The sequence below is a fragment of the Phymastichus coffea genome, unplaced genomic scaffold, assembly GCF_024137745.1.
Source record: "Phymastichus coffea isolate CEN01 unplaced genomic scaffold, Cenicafe_Pcof_1.1 PCOF00010, whole genome shotgun sequence".
Classification (NCBI taxonomy): domain Eukaryota; kingdom Metazoa; phylum Arthropoda; class Insecta; order Hymenoptera; family Eulophidae; genus Phymastichus; species Phymastichus coffea.
Window position 1 is genome coordinate 8,034,600 of NW_026706821.1, and position 26,183 is coordinate 8,060,782.

The window sequence follows — 26,183 nt, forward strand, 5'->3', positions numbered from 1 at the left end:
GTTGCTTGGTTGTATGTTTTGTTTGGTTTGAATTTGTTTGTAAATTTCATTGAAGTTGTTTACTAGGTGGCTATCGTTTAAAATTTGCAGTGTGCTTACATCACAATTTGTGCACTTTATTTCTTTAATTTTTTCTCTAATCGGATAATCTTCAATTTTTGGGATATCTCGTTCAACTTCCGGGGGTTCAAATTTTATTACAGTATTTAATAACATGCTGACTTTATATATTTCTTTTGTAATCATGTTGTATTTCTACAGTGAGCTGTGGTAATGGTATCTTGTTCACACGATACCGATTATTTCGGATACTTAATAAGTTATGTCTGTGTTCTTCTATGACAAATTTTAACTCTTCAATGTCAACTAAAGATTGCTTACTTCTAAATATCGGAACGTCTTACTTGAAATAATAATAACTTTAATAATAAGATTTTTTGTTACGTAATTCTCAAAACTTTTATTGTATTGGAATATATTTATTATAAGATATTTTGAAATGATATTTTTTTACGATTTTAAGTTGATGCATTGTCTTGGATTTTGATACGTGATATTTTATTACGATTTCATAACATCAATGATGTTAATTTCAGATAAATTTGTCGCGCACATTATGGGATGCAGAAATGGTACAGGATAGCGGACATCTATCTATTTTTGTAGATAAAGCTATGAAATTATTAGATCTGCGACAAGTCATGCAAGAAATTGAAACCTCTGTAATGTCAAAAGTGTCTTGTACAGCATGTAAAATTGGCGCTGGTTTATTGCAGCATTTCATTAAAGTAGGAAAAAGCGAAGAAGAAATAATGAATAGTATTTTTCAATTTTGTACATCATTGAAAATACAGACCGCTAGAGTATGCCAAGGAATAACTTTGCTTATGGGGGTAAGTGTGAAATATTGATAAACTATATATTGATAGCTTTCATACATTAATATATAACTTTCCAATTTGAAATGATAAAAATATTCATTTAATCTCAATTACTCTTTGCTATTCTAATTTGACGTCTGATCAAAATTTAAAAAAAGGTTCATGATAATAATTCTTCATGAAAGGGTCTAGCCCATTAAGACAGTTAAAAGTGACCTTGACGCTTCAGATGAAGTAACTCGATCATTACGTCCGGAATATAATGACGTCCCTCCCTCTAAATTTTTAGACTCCTAGACCAACCTGGGGCAAAATGGGACACTATTTTCTGTTTTTCGGTTTTTTGACAATAGCTCGATCGGTTCTAGAGATATCCAAAAACTGTAAATACAATAGTTGTAGGGTTTTTGAAAAGCTACAAATCTATCAACATCAAATTTTTTTTCGCGCAAAATTCTAATTTTTAGGGCAGTTTAAAAATTAAAAAATTTGATTATTCGAAAACAAAAATAAACGAACCTCTAAAACAAAAATATGTTGTATATTATTGCTCAAAGAACATTGTTGAATTTTTTCAGATTTTTAAAAGGGGTGTGCGGTGAGCAAAAATAAATAAAAACCATTAAAACCCACTAAAAAATCAAGTTTTTCGCTTCTAGCCCTTTTTAGCTTCACCCCACAATAAAACTAATAGCACCATCATATTCTACGCTAAAAAATACACAGAAAATATATGTAATACTTTTATTATCAGACCCATTACATCCTAAGAAAGCGGCGACTAACTCCCAATCTTCACCTGCCTATATGTAATAAATGGTAAATCGAAGATTGGTAGTTTATATGTCGATTTCTCGTGATGCAATAGTGCTAACAATAAAACTATTGCATATGTTTTCGACGTATTTTTTCATGTAGATTATGATGCTGCTACTGGTTTTATCGTGAAATTGAATTGGAATGAGCCAGAAGCAGAAAACTGAGTTTTTTAGTGGATTTTGGTTGTTTTCGCATTGATTGCTATTTAGTTTGGTTTTATAATAAGACTAATAACACCGTCGTATTCTACATAAAAATATTATGTTGGAAATGTATATCAGACATTTAGAATTAAACTTATAACATATAAACAAATCGACGACTCCAATTTTAACGTTCGATTTCCCATGTGTTACATATAACCGAATGGTGCTGATAACCGTAATTATAGTCTATTGAGATTATCAGATATGCCTTAGAGTCTTCCGAAAAAATTTCTGAACCACTATATTTGGCATGAAGAGAAACCATGATTCCTAGATTTTCAGATTTTCTACACTATTTTCTTTACTTTTGTCTGCGTTCTCGGCTCTGTCACTAGAGGCCGCGAGAGTCTGACAGTGCACCAAAGCCATACATTCTGATCCTAAATTGCAGCAGATAGCAAATACTTTCGACAAGGGGATGGAGAAAAAATACTTTTTGATAATAAAAAATTTTGAAATTATTGATCCGCTTGTTAATTGACTATATAGGCTATAGGCCCAGCAATAAAAGTGACTGTAGAGTCAAGAAGCTACTAAAACTTGGTAAAGGTAACAATTTTATTTAATTTCAACTTTTAATTTATTTCAAGTTAATTAAATGAAATATATGAGAGATTCTTGTTTTATTATTTCTTCTATCAAAATTATATAAGTTATTCTAAATAAAAAAATTGAATAACTTATCTATCAACTTAAACTTATTCTATTTTTTCTATCTGTAAATCATAAAAAATACTTGAAATGTTCGAAGATTTTTTTAATAGTGATTTTTAATATTGTGATGTTCGTAACACTTATAAATAATAATAATTCGAACTCTCGTATCTAGCTAATGAGTAAGACTTTGTTTCTAATAATTTTACTCTACTTGTCAATAAAATAAATAGATAAATCAAATGTACTCTAATAATAATAAATAGATCAAATACGAGTATATATAAGTAAGTACAATGTTTCAAGGAAAGTCAGACGATGCCCTAGTTTCTTATGGTGCGAATTGTCCCATAAGCAGAGCTAAAGTCTTTCTTGGATAGGATATAATTCGGCCCAAGTTTCTTATAGCGCGAGATGTTCTATAAGTCGAGCTCGAATTATAAAGAAGGAACAGTTTTGCTCAGTTAATCACAATGAGAGAAAGAACTTAGGTATTAGCCAAATTTATTCAGACTCATGCGCTCACCTTGCAAGGCTAGAAGTGAATGCTAGCCTGTGCAAAGGTGGGCCTATTTATACACAGATTTTCCCGCTTATTTTTGCAGGAGAGATGTCATCGAACATTCGAGAGACATTCGCGAATTTTGAGAAATGAGTTTTCTTAATTTACAAGTAAATAACCATTAATCGTAAGCTTTTGACACATGTAAACTTTACAGAATTTGTTATTTGTTGATTTTATACAATATACAATTATCGCAAATAGTGTCGTCAAAAGTTATTAACTAATAAAGTTAATTATCGTGATATTACAATATTTACAATAGAAAATTATTAAATTGTTACATAACTTTATAGTTTATTATTTTTAGAAGTAATTTCTAAAAAGAAATATCCAAATTAGTTAATAACATTTGAATTATAACAAATTTTCATATTCGTAACAGTTTTTTCTATAATCTTATAACGCAATTATTAGATTAATTACACAGGACCACAAATGGGAACCGGAAAAAGTCCTTCGGCAAAATTGATACCCTATATGTATTTCGACGCGCTGATTCCAAATCCGAGGTCCACATAACCCCAGCACGTTGTGTTCAAGGACATTTGAAGGTCAAACGCATTTACTACGGGAAAACATAAAATCTGACCACGGATTCGGAAAGAGCGGGAAATTTTACGTCCAAATATGTATTTTCTATTTTTTCCAACATGACCCTCCAAGGTCATCTGAGGGTCAAATGACTCACCGATAGATCAAATTCGTATTTCCCACATACATCATCACAACTAAAGACATGCGTACAAATGAGTCAGGTATCTTTAGGTTTCTCGATGCGCTGAATCCAAATCCGAGGTCCACATAACCCCAGCACGTCGTGTTCAAGGACATTTGAAGGTCAAACGCATTTACTACGGAAAAACATAAAATCTGACCACGGATTCGGAAAGAGCGGGAAATTTTACGTCCAAATATGTATTTTCTATTTTTTCCAACATGACCCTCCAAGGTCATCTGAGGGTCAAATGACTCACCGATCGATAAAATTCATGTATTCCATATACATCATTACACTACAGATTTTTAACTATAATTTGGTCACGTATCTTTAGGTATTTCGACGCGCTAAATCAAAATCTGAGGATCCTCGGTCTCAAATTCAAATATGAGTTACGGTGAGAACTTAGTTCATGGTTGTGTTAGCTCTCTTTATGGTTTTCTCGCGCGGATATTGCCAATCGATTCCAGCAATTAAAATTCACCTAGCTTGATATATAGACTTGATTTCAGATAGTGATGTCGATCAAAAAGATTTACGAATGACGCGTTCTTTTATTAGCAAACGATCTGCGGAGCGCTTTTCTTTTGTGTGGAGTAGTAGTGTCTCTTTTAAGAGACCAACAATAGTCTGACATCATGTTCACATCCCAATAGCCTTGATATCTTCTTTCGATGTCTTTGAAGTCTTGGTGGAATCTCTCTCCTTGCTCCTCGCTAAAGTCTCCTAAATTTTCAGGAAAGTAATCAAGATGAGAATGAAGAAAATGAATTTTCAAATTCATCAAGCAACCCATTATTTTGTAATTACCCAACATCTCATTTACTATATCTTCGTAATCGTCGTCTTTATTATTTCCTAAAAATTTATGCTGAACTTCTCTAAAGCTTTGCCACGCGTTGCGTTCCTTTATCGTCATTCTTCTTTCAAATTCTTCATCTCGTAATAGTTCTCTTATTTGTGGACCATCAAAGACTCCTTCGTTGATCTTTGCTTCCGAAAGTTTTGGAAATTTCTCGAAGAGATACATAAAAGCGTTGCTTTCGTCTTGTGAATTTTTCATTGCTTTAATGAACTGTTTGACCAAACCAAGCTTAATATGCAAGGGTGGAAGGATCAGTAGAAATGTGTCCGATGTAGGTGCTAAGAATATAGAAATGCAAACAGAAGAATCAACGAGAGAGGGGCCAAGTAGAAGAGGTTGCACTGATGGAATGGAAGATATAGAAGATGATGAGCAAGACCAGACATTTCATGGGTTTAATCATTCTTAGTTCGAGACACAGGACTTTCAAAAGAACTTTTGGAACTATTAGCATCTAGATTGAAAGAAAAAAATTGTCTGGCTCCTGGTACTTCCATCACATTTTACCGAAATCGTGATCAACAATTTAGAAAATTTTTTTCGAAAGAATGCGATTTAGTTTATTGCAACGACGTTGCAGGACTGATAAATGAATTTGGAAACGTAGAGTATGAAGCTATTGATTGGCGTCTGTTTATTGATTCTTCTACGAGAAGCTTGAAAGCAGTTTTACTCCATAACGGTAACATATACGCCCCTATACCAATTGGTCATTCCATTGTCTTGAAAGAGGAATATAGTAATCTCGATTTACTGCTACAGAAATTGCATTATGATACTCACGGGTGGCAGTTGGTTGGAGATTTGAAAATAACAACAATTTTGTTGGGTCAACAAAGTGGCTTCACGAAATATCCATGTTTCATTTGTGAATGGGATAGCCGTGCCCGAGATCAACACTATGTGAGAAAAGAATGGCCACTTCGACAAAATTTGACCCCAGGTAATAAAAATGCTTTACACGAAAGTCTTATACCTGCAAATAAAGTCATCCTCCCACCCTTGCATATTAAGCTTGGTTTGGTCAAACAGTTCATTAAAGCAATGAAAAATTCACAAGACGAAAGCAACGCTTTTATGTATCTCTTCGAGAAATTTCCAAAACTTTCGGAAGCAAAGATCAACGAAGGAGTCTTTGATGGTCCACAAATAAGAGAACTATTACGAGATGAAGAATTTGAAAGAAGAATGACGATAAAGGAACGCAACGCGTGGCAAAGCTTTAGAGAAGTTCAGCATAAATTTTTAGGAAATAATAAAGACGACGATTACGAAGATATAGTAAATGAGATGTTGGGTAATTACAAAATAATGGGTTGCTTGATGAATTTGAAAATTCATTTTCTTCATTCTCATCTTGATTACTTTCCTGAAAATTTAGGAGACTTTAGCGAGGAGCAAGGAGAGAGATTCCACCAAGACTTCAAAGACATCGAAAGAAGATATCAAGGCTATTGGGATGTGAACATGATGTCAGACTATTGTTGGTCTCTTAAAAGAGACACTACTACTCCACACAAAAGAAAAGCGCTCCGCAGATCGTTTGCTAATAAAAGAACGCGTCATTCGTAAATCTTTTTGATCGACATCACTATCTGAAATCAAGTCTATATATCAAGCTAGGTGAATTTTAATTGCTGGAATCGATTGGCAATATCCGCGCGAGAAAACCATAAAGAGAGCTAACACAACCATGAACTAAGTTCTCACCGTAACTCATATTTGAATTTGAGACCGAGGATCCTCAGATTTTGATTTAGCGCGTCGAAATACCTAAAGATACGTGACCAAATTATAGTTAAAAATCTGTAGTGTAATGATGTATATGGAATACATGAATTTTATCGATCGGTGAGTCATTTGACCCTCAGATGACCTTGGAGGGTCATGTTGGAAAAAATAGAAAATACATATTTGGACGTAAAATTTCCCGCTCTTTCCGAATCCGTGGTCAGATTTTATGTTTTTCCGTAGTAAATGCGTTTGACCTTCAAATGTCCTTGAACACGACGTGCTGGGGTTATGTGGACCTCGGATTTGGATTCAGCGCATCGAGAAACCTAAAGATACCTGACTCATTTGTACGCATGTCTTTAGTTGTGATGATGTATGTGGGAAATACGAATTTGATCTATCGGTGAGTCATTTGACCCTCAGATGACCTTGGAGGGTCATGTTGGAAAAAATAGAAAATACATATTTGGACGTAAAATTTCCCGCTCTTTCCGAATCCGTGGTCAGATTTTATGTTTTCCCGTAGTAAATGCGTTTGACCTTCAAATGTCCTTGAACACGACGTGCTGGGGTTATGTGGACCTCGGATTTGGAATCAGCGCGTCGAAATACATATAGGGTATCAATTTTGCCGAAGGACTTTTTCCGGTTCCCATTTGTGGTCCTGTGTTATCTAAGATTCCTAAATCATAAAGCTATCATTATTAAGTATAAAATTAATACTTTCGTTTTATATACAGCTTATTGTTTAAATAAATTTATATTGTTCATTTACTAATAACAGTTATTATTCAGCTGTTATTAATGAAACCAATTCTTACTCATATACTATACTTATTCATTTTGCATATGGATTATTTACATTTTTCTAATATTTCATATTGTTAACGTAATTATTATTTGAAAAATTAACATTATTTGCAAAATTAACTTCGAATGATTTAATGGATTTTTCTGAGTTGACGAAACAAGATCTACTAATTTTTTTCACAGGAACGTCAAATGAAACAAGAGATTTCGTATTTTGCTGAAATCATGAAAAATGACGAATTAAATATATAATACTTAAAAGAAAAAAAAGATATAATTAATCTTGAAGTTCAATCTGGTCATATTTCAAGAAAAACTCACAAGTGCTACATATACTACAAACCAAATATTATTGGATATATTAGTATATTGCGATATCGTTATAAGTGCGCCAATGGATTACGAACTATTGGATGTTGCTCCCACGTCGCAGCAATAGTAAACTATTTGTCACATATTTTCGCCGAAGACCAGGTGATGCCAGACATAAAAGAAGATAGTGATGATGACTAATTTATATATGAACTTTGATAAAAACAAAAAAAAATTCATATAACAGTGATTTATTTTATAGTCAGTGAACTCAATTAAATTCTTCTAAATTACTACGAGTGAATGAAAATTTGACAATCTGTAAGCATAATATCGAAATCAAATGGTTTATTGATAAATAATTTTACTTTTTTCGGTTATATTTTCTATTCGGATTAAAAGTGATTAATTATTCGTAATAATCTATAAATATATAAAACATTAGTACAATTTGTCACGTAATAAGTTAATTTTTCATTAAAAACTCATAAATAATGTGAGAGAGTAAAATTTTTTCCTCAACATTACAATATTACAGGAAAAATGATGGTAAGATAAGAGTAGAAGCTAAATCAATTAAAACTCTATGAGTTTCTTTCGTAGCTACAATGAATGCATGATAAAATATTTATATTATAATAAAAAAAAGTTACTAATATTTCAAACGTCGTATGTTTTAATCGTGGTTTAACATTGCAATAATACGATTCACCGTATTTAATATTTATAATACGGTTCTGGTATTTACGTGGTATTTCTGTGGTGCTATTGATTTTATCGTAAAATGAAAATAACGATGAACCAGTTGAATCTTTAGTTTTTTACTACTAGCTCAATTCAATTTGACTTTGAGGTAAAAACATTAGAAACATTGTAATTTACGTGAAAAAATACGTCAAAACATGTATAATACTTTTATGATAAGCATTACTACGAGGAGGGTCAATACGAGTAAGTCTTTACAAAATCCAAGAGATGGCGCTCGTCACGCTTAAATTATAATGTTTTTGGCAAGCAATACTACTAACTAGATATCGTACAAAGTTTCAGCTCGATTCATTAAGTCGTTTTTTTGTGAGCGTTGGTTGAACAAAAAGTTATTGGTTTTATTTGAAAAATGGAAAAAACAGAGTTTCGAGCGGTGATAAAATATTTTGATTTGAAAGGTCTTACGTCAAAAGAAATCACAGTTAAATTAAACGCCATTCATAGCAAGTCTGCTCCTGTGTTTACGACTGATTATAACTGGGTAAATGAATTTAAACGTGGCCGTACAACAACAAAGGATGAACCTCGTTCAGGACGCCCCGTAGAAGTGAGTACGCCCGAAATCCACGATATGGTTAAGTGATAGAAGATTAAAATTGCGATAATTAGTTAAGGCTACAGGGGTATTTGAGGGTACAATCATTTTAATTTTGTATGAAAAATTGGGGATAAAAAAATATCAGCTAGATGGGTGCCGCGTTTGCTCACTGTTGAAAACAAACGAACCCGCGTGGTCACCTCTGAGTCTCTTTTGGCACGCATACGTCGTAATCCGGAAGACTTTTGGCATCGACTCGTAACTGTAGACGAAAGATGGGTAGACCACTACACTCCTGAAACCAAAGAATAGTCCAAACAATGGATTATCGCAAGAGAACCAGCCCCAAAGAAGGCAAAGACAGTAAAGTCAGCTGGCAAGATTATGGCCACGGTTTTCTGGGATGCGTATGGAATCATCTACATCTACTACTTGGAAAAGGGCCAGATGATCACTGGACAATATTATGCATCATTATTAGGTTAGCTGAAAGGAAAAATCAGAGAAAAACATTCTCACTTGAACAAAAAAAATGTCTCTTTCTTCAAGACAATGCTCGAGTTTACACGTGTGTAGTTTTGATGCCAAAAATTAACGATTTAAAGTTAGAATTAATTGACCATCCACCATATTCGCCTGATTTGGCTCCCAGTGACTTTTTCTTATTTCCTAACTTCAGAAAATGGCTTACCGGACAACGATTCACGTCGAATGAAGAAGTCATCGCCGAAACAAAAGCCTATTTTGAGGGTTTTCAGAAATCATAATTTCTGATGGCTCAAAAAAAACTGGAAGGCCGTTTAATAAAATGTATCGACTTTAAAGGAGATTATGTTGAAAAATAATAGAAAATTACATACGCAAAACTTGTTTTTCCTTCTTTTTGTAAAGACTTCTTGACTCCCCTCGTATATCATGAAAAATCAACGATTGTATTCTCAGAATTTGATTTCCGAGTGTTACATGAATGTTGGGCATTAAATTTCGATTTCTCATAATATTATAGTGCGAATCGTAAAAATGTGATACGTGTTTTCCATGTAATTTTTCACACCGAATACGACGGTGTTATTAGTCTTATTATAAAACCAAACTAAATAGCAATCACAGCGAAAAACAACCAAAATCCACCAAAAAAATTCGGTTTTCTGCTTCTGGCTTATTCCAATTCAATTTCACGATAAAACCAGTAGCAGCATCATAATCTACATGAAAAAATACGTCGAAAACATATGTATTAGTTTTATTGTTAGCACTATTGCATCACGAGAAATCGACATTTAAACTACCAATATTCGATTTCCCATTTATTACATATAGGCAGGTGAAGATTGGGAGTTTAGTCGCCGCTTTTTTAGGATATAATGGGTCTGATAATAAAAGTATTACATATGTTTTCTATGTATTTTTTAACGTAGAATATGATGGTGCTATTAGTTTTATTGTGGGGTGAAGCTAAAAAGGACTAAAAGCAAAAAACTTGATTTTTTAGTGAGTTTTAATGGTTTTTATTTTTTTTTTTGCTCACCGCACACCCCTTTTAAAAATCTGAAAAAATTCAACAATGTTCTTTGAGCAATAATATACAACATATTTTTGTTTTAGAGATTCGTTTATTTTTGTTTTCGAATAATCAAATTTTTTAATTTTCGAACTGCCCTAAAAATTAGAATTTTGCGCGAAAAAAAATTTGATGTTAATAGATTTGTAGCTTTTCAAAAACCCCACAACTTTTTAATTTACAGTTTTTAGGTATCTCCACAACCGACCGAGCTATTGTAAAAAAACCGAAAAATACAAAGTAGTGTCCCATTTTGTCCAAGGTTGGTCTAGGGGTCTAAAAATTTAAGGTTAGGGGTTTTATTACATGCCGGACATAATGGCCGAGTCACTTTGCCTGAAGCGTCAAGGGCACTTTTGACGGTCTTAAGGGGCTAGACCCTTTGAATTATTGTTCAGATATACGTAATATTCGCTAGATATATGGAAGTAAAAAATATTTTACTTATCAGATATTCCCCTTCATCAATTATTCTTCTTTTCATTTATTTTATTTGAGGTTAGTTTTTTTCAATTCTTTCCATTTTTTAGATATAATTTACATTTTCACGCTTTATGCCTCTTTTGGACACCCTTATTTTTCAATATTTTAATGATAATTATTGCCCTTTTTTTATCGAAAATTTTTTATTTGGATATACGTAAGAAGATTATTTCTCTCTCTCTCTATAAATACAATTTTATATGGGTCATTCTAGCAGTTTTTTAATGCTGCTTTAATCTCATGGCTGCGCAGATGAGTCAGCCGATCGTAGCTTCGATATTTTGTAGGATAGTACATGCATAAAGAAGACTTTTTGTCAACACAGTTTTTAAATAAATATGTATATACGAGTATATTTATATAAGGTTGAAAAAATGGTTCTTTTTAAAAAATCTTTGAAAAATCGTACCTCCGCGAATTTTACCTCGCATTCGATTTATCTTTTCATGCACTTTTGAAAAAAAGTTTTCATAACTTAAATAGCATTCCTCTAAGTGCCCTGCCATGTTAAATAAGCGCTCTCTTGTTACGTTTTATAATATAATATTCAAGGACTCTTAGCTTAGTCAATTTCAATTTTTTTGAAAAAGTACAAGAGACTATGTTATTTACTTTAAAAAAGCTAGAGTGACGTACGGGAAACCAAATTAAAGGTCTTGGCCAAGAAAATGCCACTAACTAGGTTCAAAAAGATTGAGATGCAAGAAATGTACAGACATTCGAAGTTTGCTTGAAATGATACATAATTAACCATGGCGCATATTGGTATAAGACTCGGACATAAACTCGAATCTGTAACGTCAATTGTAACTCCGTTCAAAAGAACCTATTAATTAAATAATGATTGTATATACAAATCTAAAAACTTCGAGGGTGTAGGTACGTTTTTAATGAAAAATAAAAGTTTCCATATTTCCTCATCATTTACCAGTGGTGCAGAGCGTTATGAGTACATGTGTGAGTATATACGTAAATGAGGACATTACAACAAGCAATACCAGCATAGAATTTGTCTTTTTCATGGTATTTTTCTCATACACTCATAGATACACTCAAAAAAGTGAATGATTTACCCCTTTATTAATAAAGACTTGGTTGTCGTTACAGCGCCCATACCGAGACACTGCACAGGAGCATGCGCTTGTTTAAGTAATATTTGTAAATCTTTCTATCGATTCGATTTCGATTTCCAATTTGACTTTTATTATTAATATTATCATTATTAAAAAAATAATGAATATATGTTAAAAAAAAAAAATAATAATAATAATAATAATAATAATAATAGTAATTATTATTAGCCGGGCTGGTGCAGTGAGTGGCAAATGCTAGCTTCCAACGTCCACGACCGTGCCCGGTGGAAACGTCATCCGTCGCGTCAATGCTCTGAGCAGCAACGCTATAACGGACACGGCCAAGAGGAAGATATGGCTCACAAATGACGCAAAAGATAATGGTATTCTGCAGATGTGCCCAACCATAAATCATTTACACACACCTACACTCACACATTACACAAACACTTACACACACACACCTTTTGGCAAACCGGGATGAATGAATGCTCGGCGACCTTGCGAGAGGGGACAGCCACCGTGCGCCTTGGGCTGGTCTCTGCTAAATTTTCTGGGTTCTTTCTCGGTAAAGAAAGCCGGCGCTGACTTTCATAGGCCGAAGTTCGCTCTGGTTCGGGAGGTTGATACAAATAATCGAACACTTTAATTCACTTATACTACATATGGCGACCCCATTTATTGACGCCTTTTCACAAATATCGCTACAAGATCTACTTTACCGCAGTGAGCGCGCTCGCTCAGCCTTTCCGCGACCAGAATTCGCGGGATCACGCGAGCGAGATCGCTGAGCGTGCGCGATAAATTTCTCATAATACGCTAATGTCTGTAATCGAGCGAGAGCTGGCGCGAGAGAGATAAACTGGCCTTAGACCCACCGGATGCCGACGTTCCGTCGGTAGAGAGGCGACGCCGGCGAAAGCGTAGACCCGCTGGAAAGCTTTAAACACCTTTGATCTCCTGGTAAAGTGGCAGTCGCACTGATGGCAGTAGTTCCCTTCTTGCCAAAATCTTGTCTCCTCCAATCTTTCCTTAGGCGGCCCTAATTACTCGAAAGCTCGCGCCTAACTCCCTTCCTCTCCTTAATTTTCTCAGCCTTGCGCCGCCGCGCTCCTACTTCTCTCGCCGTCAAAAATCAGTCAAAATCGCTCTTTCTCTCTCTCTCTCGTTCTTCTCACTCTCACTCGCACTCACGGTGACACCTCGCCGATCGTCGCGCTCCTCTCTCCAGATCCTGCAACGACACAAGTATGTAGTCGCTATATAGCATACACTTGGTCGCTGCGCTCGCGCGAGGAGAGTACCGCACACAGGGCTAGCGAACATCGCTATAAGCCTATCACAGCCCCCCGCTAAGCCGCGGAAGCCGCAGGCACCCGTGGGTTACCCATCGCAACCCTCCTCGCTAGAACACAGGACCAGCGAGAAAACAACTTAAAACTATAGTACAAAATCACAATCATAAAACTTCAATAATCCAGATCGCCAACCATCAAGATCAATAAAAAAAATAAACAAACATAAATAAACATACAATACATAAAACAAAAAAAAAGTAAAATAAAATGAAATAAAGCAACATAAAACCATTTTAAAGTGAAGAGATTTGGTACCTCAGCCTTCTCATGCTTTATCTAGAGCTGCGCCCTTGCCAATCGCCCTGGCAGCGAGCTCGCACGCCTGGCGTTGGATCCTGGTCACTTCTTCCCGTTGTTCCGGCGTTAAGCGTGCTAACTCTACCAATATTGCTGCTACCGGATCGCGGTTCACACCTTCCCCCGCTACAATCTGTCGTTGCGAATGCGTTACCTCGAGCTGACTCTGGTCTGCGTTTTGAGGCTGTGGCTGCGATCTCGCTACCTCGGCCTCCGCAGCTCTTGCCTGCTTGTTTTCCTTACGGCGACGAACGTTCGCACCCGCTCTTGGTGCCGGTATGCGTGTTCCATCGGGGAACACGCGGTACCTGTCCTTTCCACGACCTATGTTGTATGGTTTAGCTGGTCTTTCAGCAGCTTGATGTGATGACATCACGTCAGCCCCGGTTTCACCTAACTCTCGCATCGGTTGCGGCTCGTCAGCCTCGGACAAAACAGCTACCCGTATATCAACGCCTTCCGCCTCAACGTCCATAGCTACCGATGCTTCCCGCATCGCAGGTACCGAATCCAGCGAACTCGCCATGATCGGTGATTCTGCGTCAGGCGGAACACGCTGCGTTTCTCGCTGCTGCTCCTCTCGCGCCTCCTCAAGTTCGACTTGAACCATTCTATTGTCCTGTGCTAGCGGAGCAGCACATGCGAACGACAGCTCGTAGTCATTGAAGTTCGGCGTTTTCCGGTTCTTACGGCGTCTTCTCGACGTTCCATTACTAGCGACGTCTTCCTCTTCCCGAAGTTCCCTTAAGTATTCCGGTGGAACTCAATCCGTACTTGCGCGCCACGTCGCGCTTACCGGCGGCAACCTGCGAGGTCGCAGACGCTCCAATGCTGATGATGGATCCGGTGCGCTAAAGCGCAAAGGACGCTCCGGCAGTAGGTCCTCCGGCCTAATCAATTTATTCACGATCGGACCAAATCTCCCAATCAATTCCTGCCTTCGCTCCGAAGACCGCACACCCCGACGAAGTTCAGCTATCAACAGCGGTGAGACAGCCCTGCTGTTCTCCCACTTGTCTGACAAGCTTGCCCACGAAGTGGATGATTGTACATCCGCCGACAGCCAACTCCCAGTAGGCTCAGCCATCGCCACCTGATTCTCAAATCCTCGTCTCGGTGACGGTTTTACTGCGCCCACCGGCAAATCGCGTGACGATTCGGCGATCTCTGCCCTCGCTTCAGCGGCCGCAGCAGCAGCGGCAACCACCGCGCTCCGACCAGGTGGGAGAGTAGCAACACGAAGCGTACCTAGCTCCGTGCGCCTCTCGAATGGTCTCACTACCGCTACCTCCAAAACTCTGTCCGGGATTACCTCGACTTCGGTACCCCCCTCGGGAACAGAACCAGCGTTCTCGCCTTGGTTCCGCCCCGTAGCCGCGCCCGCGTCAACAAGGTCACACGCGCCCCCGGCACGATAGGCAGCTCTAACGCCGATTGTCCCAGCTGGTCTTCCTCCACCACTCCTGGCATCTCGGCGTACTCGCCAGAGAAACCTGGCGTTTCCTCTAGCATAACTACCTCTCCTGTAATAAACCGTGCATGTATTAGCCTTGCTACCTCATCTGACATCCAGTCCACTGACCAGATAATCACGGTTCTATCTTCTCTTAACTCATACGTAAAAATAAAAGAAAAAAATAAACAATACGAACATCACACTCACACAAACATCACACAACAGACAAATCACTCTCGGCTGCTACCTTTCCTCGTACTTCGAGGAAACACGTATCTTTTGAGTTCCGATACAAGAGCCATTGGTACCTGTTTGTTGTTATTCGTGATCAACATGTAAATTCCCGGAGAAACTACTCGCAAAATCTTATACGGACCGGTATATCGTGGATCCAGTTTTGCGCTTTTCCCCGCACTCGCACTTGACAGAGTGTGTGCTCGCCTCAAGACTAGATCGCCGACTGAAAACTCTACGTCTCGTCATTTTTTATCGTAGTGTTTCTTCTGACGATTTTACGCTTCTTTAATATGTTTAATCACAAGATCGCGTAACGCATCGAGTCTCGCCATACGCTCTCTCCAATCCTCGATTGTCGAGCGGATGATCGTCATTCGCGTTTCTACCTCGCGACGCAGACTTTTAGCCTGCTGCGGTTCACGGCCGAAATTTAAGAACGCCGGAGAGACTTTTGTGCTTGCCTGTATCGTCGTATTCAGCGCCTGCCTGAATTCATGCAAATACTTATTCTAATTCCTGTGATCCTGATTGACGAAAATCGCCAGCATTAGCTTCAGCGTCTTAATCGCTCGCTCGGCAAAATTCGTCTGCTGATAGTACGGCGGACAAAGTACGTGCTCAATCTTGTACTCGTCTAACGTCGCTCGAAACTCATTTCCACAGAAATTCTTACCATTATCCGTGACAATATACCCCGGTATCTCCCATCGATACAAAATAAGCTCTTCAAAAGCTTGCGCGAGAACTTTCCCCGTAGCTGACACGAGAGGTTTAAACTCCACGTATTTCGTGAACAAATCCTGATACACGATCAAGTATTTAAACCTATTCTCACTCCTCGGAAGTTCAATCACGTCTGCCGCTACTACCAACCACGGTTGCTCGACTACCCGCTTGCCCATGAGGCCCATTGGTAATTGTTGTTCTATTTTATACCGTTGGCATTTCTCGCATGATTGCACAAATTCCGTGATGTCATAATACATTCCGGGCCATGAATACTCCCTCGCGACTCTATCGTAGGTCTTATCCCTTCCGAAATGTCCCCCCCGATGGCTCGCAGTGCGCGTCTCGCATCACCCAAGCCCTATGCTCTAACGGTACTACCAAGTGCCAGCATTGTTCACGATTTGTGACCGGATCGAGTAGTCTATGGGATGAGAATCTATACAACATTCAGTCCTCCACTCGCCAATTTCGAAATTTATCCAGTCTCGAAAGCACATCTCTAATATGCTGTAAGTACTTTGGATCCTTGATAGTCGCAAATACCGCTACCTCTTCGCTGTCTTCATACGCGCACGATTACGCGTCCGGCGTATGATGCAGGCGACCTTTCCTGTACTGTTGGAGTTCTAGACCCGTAGGTTCCTTCTTATTGCGTAGCCAAGTAAGTGCCGTATGATCCGTGACTACCACGAAATTCACTCCCTCAATATAAGGGCGAAACTTTTTAATCCCCATTATTACAGCCGCGCATTCCAACTCCGACACAGTATAATTGCGCTCGTGTACATTCAACATTCTACTCGCGTAGCATATAGGATGTTCAAACCCATCCTCGTCCTTCTGAATTAGACACGCACCTAATGCAAATGACGATGCGTCGCAATGAATAAAGAAAGTCTTCGAAAAATCGGGTCTCGCCAAAACAGGCGCCTCCGTCAGCGCTTTCTTTAGCTTTTCGAAAGCTTCGGTTTGCTCCTGCCCCCAGTGCCAACGTTCGCTCTTGCGCGAAAGCTTCGTGAGCGGTACTTTCATCTCGCTCTCGTGCTCAATAAATCGCGCGTACCATCCGCACATGCCGAGGAAACATCGCAACTGCTTGAAGTTTCGGGGTTGCGGGAAGTCAATCACCGGCTTAATCCGGTCCGGGTCAGGTCGCAACCCTTGACTATCCGATCGGTATCCCAAAAACGTCACCACAGAGCACCCTAATTCACATTTCTTCACGTTTACTTCGAGTCCCGCATTTACTAGCTTCTGTAGAGCTCGCTCAAGCCAAGCCAAATGCTCATCGAAAGTCTCAGTTACTACAATTACGTTGTCTAAATATTAGAATACATATGGCTCAAATTCCGGTCCGAAAAGCGTATCCATTAGACGCATGAACGTCGCCGGAGCATTTACTAATCCAAAGATCATATAATTACATTCGAATAACCCTAATCCCGGGACCGCGAATGCCGTATATCTCTTACTCTCCTCGCTTAGCGGTACTTGCAAGTACGCGTTCTTCAAGTCAATTTCAGAAATATAGCGCGCCCCACGCAGTCGATCGAGAACTGAGTCAATACACGGCATCGGATATGCATCTGTTTTCGTCGCCTTATTTACCGACCTTTAATCTATATACATTCGATTCGTGCCATCTTGTTTCCTGACTATAACCGACGCGCTACTCCAATCGCTTGTCGATTTCCTGATTAGCCCCAATTCCAGCCATTTCTTTATCTCGCTTCGCATAAACTCCATCACCTGTGGCGAATATCGCCTTAAGGGAGTTTTTACCGGTCGTGCACCCTGCACATCGATCTCATGCTTAATTAAACGACTTCTCGGGTACTACTCACCGCACCAGACGTTCCACTAACTCGCGCTGCGAAGATCACAACTCAGAGAGCCCCGCGACCTCGGCTCTAACGCGAACACGCGCAAGCTCAGGATCACTCGGGAACTCCATTCTTTCGCGCTTCAGCTCCGCGAACCAGTGCCACCTCTATATGCCATCTCCCATTCGCATGATCCGTGCCAATAACAAACTCCTGAATGAAGTCCATCCCGATTATCATGTCGTATTGCACTGGTACATCCTCTACTCGCGCTACGATTATTCGTGACACTCCGTCGATCTCAACCCTGAGTCGAAGTTTTCCCATGATCCCGGTTTTCGCTCCCGAAAACCCGAACAACGCGAAGTCGCACGGCTCAATCTTGTGTGCAAAGCCGCCGCGTATACGCGGGCCCACGATAGTCACCATCGCTTCTGAATCGTACAGCGCACTGTATGGCTTCCCCGCGATATGGAATACCAACAACTCGCGATTTTCCACCGCGTCCACTTTTGGTTCGCCCACGCAAACACGAGCACAAAGGCGCGAGAAACCTACACCGGTCCCCGATGACTCGCCTCGCTTCTCGCTCCCCCGACTATCCGTCAAATCTTTGCGTATCGACTCGCATTCTGGGCCATCCGACGCTCCCAATCCCGATGCATCGGTGTCGCCCTAACTACTACCTCTCCGCTCAGCACCATGAACTCCCTGAACGAGGTGACGGATCGCGACGATGTCTCGTCTACACCGTCAAAGTCGTCAGTTTTTGAGTTTTCAGCCTGCTGAGGCAATTTCTCAATCTGAGTTTGTTCCGGAACCGGCCACGCACGCGCCGCATTCCCCTCTGGACGTCTCGAAGACCGCGGGGTCTCTGCAGTTTCCATCGAGTTCCTGTCCGGCTGATCCACCCCGCGCGTTCTCGTCGATTCGTCTCTCGACCCACGCCCGGGCATCGGACTCCCTTGACCATTTCCTCGATTTCGCTCCGATTCGAGTGCATCCAGCATTTCCCCTGACTCCAACGCTCGCTTTTCTCGCTCGCGTTCGGGCCCTGCTTCACGCATTCTAGTCCATTGATCGTTGAATTCGATCCAGTCGAACTCTTTCCTCGAACTCTCCTTGATTCTATCTTTCGCGCACTCGCGTTGCATAGAGGCCTCCGTTTTCACGTTATTCATGCCTAATCTAGCTTCATTTCGCTCAACCTGCTGTTGAAACTCTGCGAACTTGCTATAAAACAGCCTCATAAACGCGACTTTTGCCCCGTTGGGTGCCCTATTACGCACAACTACGCGGAATCCGTCGGGCAATTGGATCCCGCTTTTAAGTTTTCCAGAGCTTTGAGCCACACGTGACATTGCGGACATGTTTCCAACGTCTTATTTTCCTTACCGCAGCCTTGACACGTTAACCCTGTTCTACTTCCCTGTGAACACCGATTCGCGTAATGTCCTAGCTGTTGGCATCTGTAGCAGCGCACTAGATTCTTTCCCCGATTACGACTCGCACTTTGGTTAGAAACCCCTCTGCCACTCGTGCCTCCAGCACTAAACGGCTCCGAGCCTGTTCGCGTCGACTTCAAGCTCTCTGGGCTTGGTCACTCGGCCTTCCGTTGTCCCAGCCCCTCCGCATTTGTGGCATACGCCCTGGAAGGTCACGCGCCCTGCAGCGTTCCTCACCGCAGGGCTCGCATTTCCCTTGGGCGGACCCCTCTGCGATTGAACTAGCTGCGATAACATGGCCACCATATCTCTCGGCAACTCTTTTGACGAATCCACATCCTCTCGTTGAGCTACGCCTTCACTATTCGGATTGCGGCTTCTGCCTACGGATTTTATTGCCAACTTATTTTTATTTCCTTGGCGGTCCTTTCTATTCTCATTCCCGATCGCATAGACCCGTTCGCCCATCGCAAAGTTTGCACCACTACTAGTCTTCGCGATTCTTTTTGACCAATCTCCCCGGTAAGCAATTTCTGGCATCAACGACTCCTGCGGCACTGGCGGCGGCCGGTAGCGATTCTCGATGTTCCGTCTGCGTTTAAATCTCTCCCCGTAAACGCGAAGGTCTTTAAACGTTTGAACCTTTTTTGCCCTGATATAAATGCGTAGTTTCGGGTATAAATTATTTTTAATCAGCTCAAACTGCCTACGTTCCGAAAGCTTCAGTTCTAACCTACTCGCAATATACAGGAAGGCCGTGAGGAATTCACCTAATGGCTCATCTTCGCCTTGAGTTCGGCGGCGTAGCGCGTCGTAAATTTCCTCGTGCGATCGCCGCGGACAAAACTGGCGCTGGAATTCATCTTTAAAATCCTGTAATGTATCCCAGCTCGGGCGATTCGTTTCCCACCATAAAGCCATTTCCGCGTTAGTAAACGACAACATAAGCGCCGACAATATCTCCGCATCCTTAAATCTGTAAAATGATAGCATTTCATGCAATCGCCTCAAAAATTGCTCCGCTGCCAGTCCGCCTTTCTTCGAGAATGCTAAAGACCAACTTTTTACCGCCGTGACCGCGTCTGCTTGTTGCCCATGAAGAAATAGGCCCCTCGGTTTGCTCGCGCGCTCTTCATCTGACGCGCTCTCCAGCCACGTTTCGTCGTCATCGAGTGCCGAATCGTAGTCCGTGTCCCCAGCCTCTGCTTCATCAGGCTCTCTACTGGCTTCACGCTTGCCTAACCGCGCACCCGCGGTATCATTCACGCGCTTCTGATCGTAATTCATCTCACAAGTTCGGTACTTCGCCCCAGCTGCGCGCCATCACGCACCGGCGTGCTCGTACTTCCCGGGCCTCGCGGTGCTACCTGCGATATGCCCTCGCGTTCGCCCCGGCTCTCGGCATAATTCACCCTAGATACTGCCGAAGTCAACCACGCCAGCTGAAACGTTTTTACTGCGCGCTGCCACATCGATAGCTCCTGACCATGGAAACTCTCCGGTCGTCGCTCCGCGCGCGCTCGCACAATCTCTGTTTGCGTGTTTGCAATACCCAGAGCTGGCGCGAAGTCCGTCGGTATCGAACGATGCAAGCCCGCTCTTTGATCCCTTCCGCGCACTTCCTCACATGCAATCGCACCATCTGTGGCGCGAACTCGCGTCTCAGATGGCAACACATGTTCGCCGCATGCCGTCACTTGGCTCACGTCGAGCGCTTACCACTGCGTTTACCTCCGCCTCTAAAGTCTCCAGTAGTGATCCGACCCGCGCCGATGATGCGCTTCTCGCATCAAAGATAGTCGGAATTTCACCTGACAGAAAATCGTCAGCTCTCACAAGCGGTACCGATTCACGACGCATGCCATATAAAAATGCGCGAAATACCCTGTCTTGCACGATCGCAGTCGTACCGTCCGTAACTAATCCGTTCGACGTCATCCATATCAGCAATTCCTGAATTTGCATTGCCTGAATACGCTCCTATATTGACTTTACTACGGGAATTTTCATAACTCGCCTTCTAAACGTCTCTGGCCGTGGCCGCGATTCTGCAGCTTTCCGATGTTTAGGCGATCTCATCACCGACATCGTACTTCACGCGACCCCGCGCGGTAAATAACAGGCGCCAAAACAGACCCAAGCTTTCATCGGCCTATTTTACCTTCAACAGGCCTAAGCGCGCTTGTCCTCTTTGTTTTCGAGAACAGCTCAGCTTGCACAAGCCGGAATGCCTATGGTGCGAGTACGCAACACAAGACCTTACTCAGCCTATAAACACGGCTAACCTTGAGCTCTCACTTAGCAACAATCCAAACAGCCGAGAATGATCGTTGCGATTTTCGCAACTTTCACATTCACAAACACGCAAATCAAACGTACAAATTTCGACTAGCCAAAACACCCGGCTCGAGCAATCGCAATCTGCACAATAACAGCACACCAATTTACAGCGTAATCGCTTAATCACAACACCGCGATACTCGCCTCAGCCCGTTTCACTAGCTCCGGGCCTCCGCGCAACTCGAGCCAAATGTGTTGACGACACGATAATGACGAAAACTCAAAATGTCCCATGCAACTAAAATTTCCCCTTTTCCGAATTATTTCCACGGCTCTCGCTCGCTACTCCGCGAATTCGCCGAAAAGCGCTGATCGGCCGAGACACCACACTGTCCAAAACTTATCACTAAGGGAATTATCGCGATCATCTTTTCCCAACCAGAACAAAGCGATGCGACCAACGAAACCCGCCGAGATTAAACAAGGGCTGCCATGCGAGAGGGGACAGTAACCGTGCGCCTTGGGCTGGTCTCTGCTAAATTTTCTGGGTTCTTTTTCAGTAAAGAAAGCCGGCGCTGACTTTCACAGGCCAAAGTTCGCTCTGGTTCGGGAGGTTGATACAAATAATCGAACACTTTAATTCACTTATACTACATATGGCGATCCCATTTATTGACGCCTTTTCATAAATATCGCTACAAGATCTACTTCACCGCAGTGAGCGCGCTCACTCAGCCTTTCCGCGACCAGAGTTCGCAGGATCACGCGAGCGAGATTGCTCAGCGTGCGCGATAAATTTCTCACAATACGCTAATGTCTGTAATCGAGCGAGAGCTGGCGCGAGAAAGATAAACTGGCCTTAGACCGACTGGATGCCGACGGTCCGTCGGTAGAGAGGCGACGTTGGCGAAAGCGTAGACCCGCTGGAAACGGTGCCCAGGCGACGATTGAGGTTGCTGCAGGAAGGGCCGCAACACGGCTTTTGCCTCGTGGACAGCGAATGATCGCTGCTTGCCCGGGCTCAGCTTTAAACACCTTGTTCTCCTGGCAAAGTGGCAGTCGCACTGATGACAGTAGTTCTCTTCCTGTCAAAATCTTGTCTCCTCCAGTCTTTCCTTAGACGGCCCTAATTACTCGAAAGCTCGCGCCTAACTCCCTTCCTTTCTCTTAATTTTCTCAGCTTCGCGCCGCCGTGCTCCCACTTCTCTCGCCGTCAAAAATCAGTCAAAATCGCTCTCTCTCTTTCTCTCGCTCTTCTCGCTCTCACTCGCACTCACGGCGATACCTCGCCGATCATCACGCTACGTTCGCGCAAGGAGAGTGCCGCACACAGGGTTAGCGAACATCGCTATAATCCTGTCACAACCTTATAATCGGAGCTTATCGAAAGGGCGAATGCCGGGGACCCCTATAAACGGAGCCGCCCGAAAGTGAATGAAGGAATTCCCTCTAATCGGGTTCTCCCCGTGAACGGAACCTTGTTTTGCCACTATGGGCACTCACAATCACGCACACTCTACAGGAGGAACACTGAACACACAGGGTAGGGGAGGGGGGACCTCAGGGGCCGTGAGTTGTTCCAGCGCGGTTCGTGGAGTCGCGACCACGAGGGACCTTTAGCACGACGGGACGAAATAAAAATATGAACATGCACAAAAAAACATAGATTTACCTAAAGTGGTAACCCCTTCTCGGGGAATCCACCCCGATTACGATCGGGCGAAAGCCCCGGTGGCCAAGGGCAGCGGCACCGATTTTGAGGGCCGCAATTTGTGCACGGGAAAGAGGAGGACGATACAAAACAACGACACGAACCAGAGCCTACTGAACATACCAAGACGACAGAGGACGGACAGCGTGTCGAGCGGCGGCACACAGTGGGAGATTTGGAAATTTTTTTGGACAAAATTGAATATCTTTTGATTGGAAAAAGATATCGACATCAATCTAAGGGCATTTTGAAGCTTAATTGGTGCTGAATAAAGGAAAACTATCAGCATTATCATTATATATATCTTTGACCTTTAAAAATAAGGTCAAAGTTGGCATTTTATGAAAAAATTTCATTCTTTCCAATTTTTAGCCTTCAAACGGATGATAATTTAATATAAATATATCGCATTTTTTTAGGATTTTGAACGAGAATTCCGAATCCGTTATCAGAATTTCGATTAAGTATAGTAGTCATTGAGAAAAACGCGTCCGAAGCCAAGGAAAGCCCAGTTTTCCTTCTTATTTCTTGTTTATCTCCCTGCAAACGGTGGATATCGTCTTATTCCATAAACGGAATATACATTTTTACAGGATTTTGAACGAGGATTCCGAATCCGTTATCAGAATTTCGATTAAGTATAGTAGTCATTGAGAAAAACGCGTCCGAAGCCAAGGAAAGCCCGGTTTTCCTTGTTATTTGTGGTTTATCTCCCTGCAAACTGTGGATATCGTCTTTTTCATGACAAACATATGTTGTTGTTTTATGTATGATTGAATTTCCCCATGAATGGGTACGGAGAAATTCAATATGAAATTCAATATGAAATGGACATCAACAAGAAGAATAAACATAGAAACACATAATATCATGAATATCATATGAAAAACTACAGCTAACAACATTCATAACGAAAATAACTCACCAGTATTGTTGTAAGTTTAGTTTAGCGAATTTTTGGCTGGACATGAAATAAATTTCTATACATACATTGTAGCATCAATATATAAATGCAATTATTTTCAGGATTTAGTCTATTTAAAGTATCCTGTTTTATCGTTTTCGACAAAAGTTACCATTGGAATCCATATCTGTGATTTCTTTATATTGCTATCCTCATGTATGATCTCTTGGGTCCTTCATCATCAGTTTCGTAATTCGGAGCATAGTTTAGTTAGCAGTGATTTTCATATATTTTTATGAATTGGGGCTTATTGATGCATGTACTCGATATACGGCCATATTTTATATTGAAATTATGATAAGATTATTCAATACTTGAACAAATTTAGGTAATAGAATTTTTTATTTAGTATAGTCAATTAGTTAGAGAACAAGAGTCATGGAAAACCGGGGTTTCCTCGACTTTGCAAGTGCTTTTACCAATTAACAATATAGATAAATGAAATTCTGACAATAAATTCGGGTTTCTCGTTCCTAATGAAATATATATTCGTTTTTCTCAATGACTACGATACTTAATCGAAATTCTGATAACGGATTCGGAATCCTCGTTCAAAATCCTCTAAAAATGTATATTCCGTTTATGGAATAAGACGATATCCACCGTTTGCAGGGAGATAAACAAGAAATAACAAGGAAAACTGGGCTTTCCTTGGCTTCGGACGCGTTTTTCTCAATGACTACTATACTTAATCGAAATTCTGATAACGGATTCGGAATTCTCGTTCAAAATCCTAAAAAAATGCGATATATTTATATTAAATTATCATCCGTTTGAAGGCTAAAAATTGGAAAGAATGAAATTTTTTCATAAAATGCCAACTTTGACCTTATTTTTAAAGGTCAAAGATATATATAGTGATAATGCTGATAGTTTTCCTTTATTCAGCACCAATTAAGCTTCAAAATGCCCTTAGATTGATGTCGATATCTTTTTCCAATCAAAAGATATTCAATTTTGTCCAAAAAAATTTCCAAATCTCCCACTGTGCGGCAGCGGGGTGAGCTACGCCTCAGTCGCTAACAGCCAAAAACCGACGACAGGATGAACATCCACAATGACAAACGACACACGAGACGTGGCGGAACTGCTGTGGCTCATACAAGAGACGGCGATGAAAATGGCCAAAGCAGCAAACGTACAAAAGAACATGAACATGACAGTGAAGACGGGAATTAACCCATTAACGACCAAGACGGTCGATTTTAGACTAACTTTTCGTAGCTGAATTTCAGGTACTCAACGAAGTAATAACTGGGTCCGACATATCAGTCTTTATGTATTTTTGTCTGCTGAATCAGAATCTGGGCTCAAAATTCGAAAATTTGTATTGCAAAAAAAGATATGGCGATTTTTTTGCAAAAAAATCTGAAAAAAAATCGCATTTTCAAACTTTATGATTTTTTTTCAGGCAGAAATCGCATGAATTCATGGTGAAATCATCAACCATCGGTGCACAAATTTGTTGAAGTTTAACAATAAATTTTTACATATATGTATTTTTTGCCAAAATGGCGGCCAAAATGCAGAAAATTGCATAAAATCGCATTTTTTGTTCATTATTTTCTTTCTCGAAAACTAAAGGATTAAACATAAATTATCTAAGAATAAAAATGTCTTAGAATTGATCAAGGAATACTCTCAAATTTTTGCTATCGAAATCATTCGTAAAATTCAAGGGCCCGACATATCGGAAGGTGTAGCCATAATTAGAAGAAAACACCTCAGCGTAAGACCACGAAGACGTCCCGCTGCCGTTGCGACGTACACCGAGGCATCTTCTTTTAATTAGGGCTACGCCTTCTCATATGTCGGGCCCTTGAATTTTACGATTGATTTCGATAGCAAAAATCCTCAGGAGTACATAGGAGCAAGAATTTTTCAAGAAAAAATATA

The 26,183-nt window shown here is 40.8% G+C and overlaps 1 protein-coding gene across 1 annotated transcript in view; it reads left to right on the forward strand.

Annotated features, from left to right (window-relative positions):
• The window catches only part of LOC131671652 (sphingomyelin phosphodiesterase), a 938,839-nt gene that overhangs the window by 260,778 nt on the left and 651,878 nt on the right, over window positions 1–26,183 (forward strand). The window contains exon 4 of the mRNA XM_058948252.1: window positions 597–893. Within this exon, the coding sequence (XP_058804235.1) occupies window positions 597–893 (297 nt within the window). The remainder of the gene's footprint in view (window positions 1–596; window positions 894–26,183) is intronic.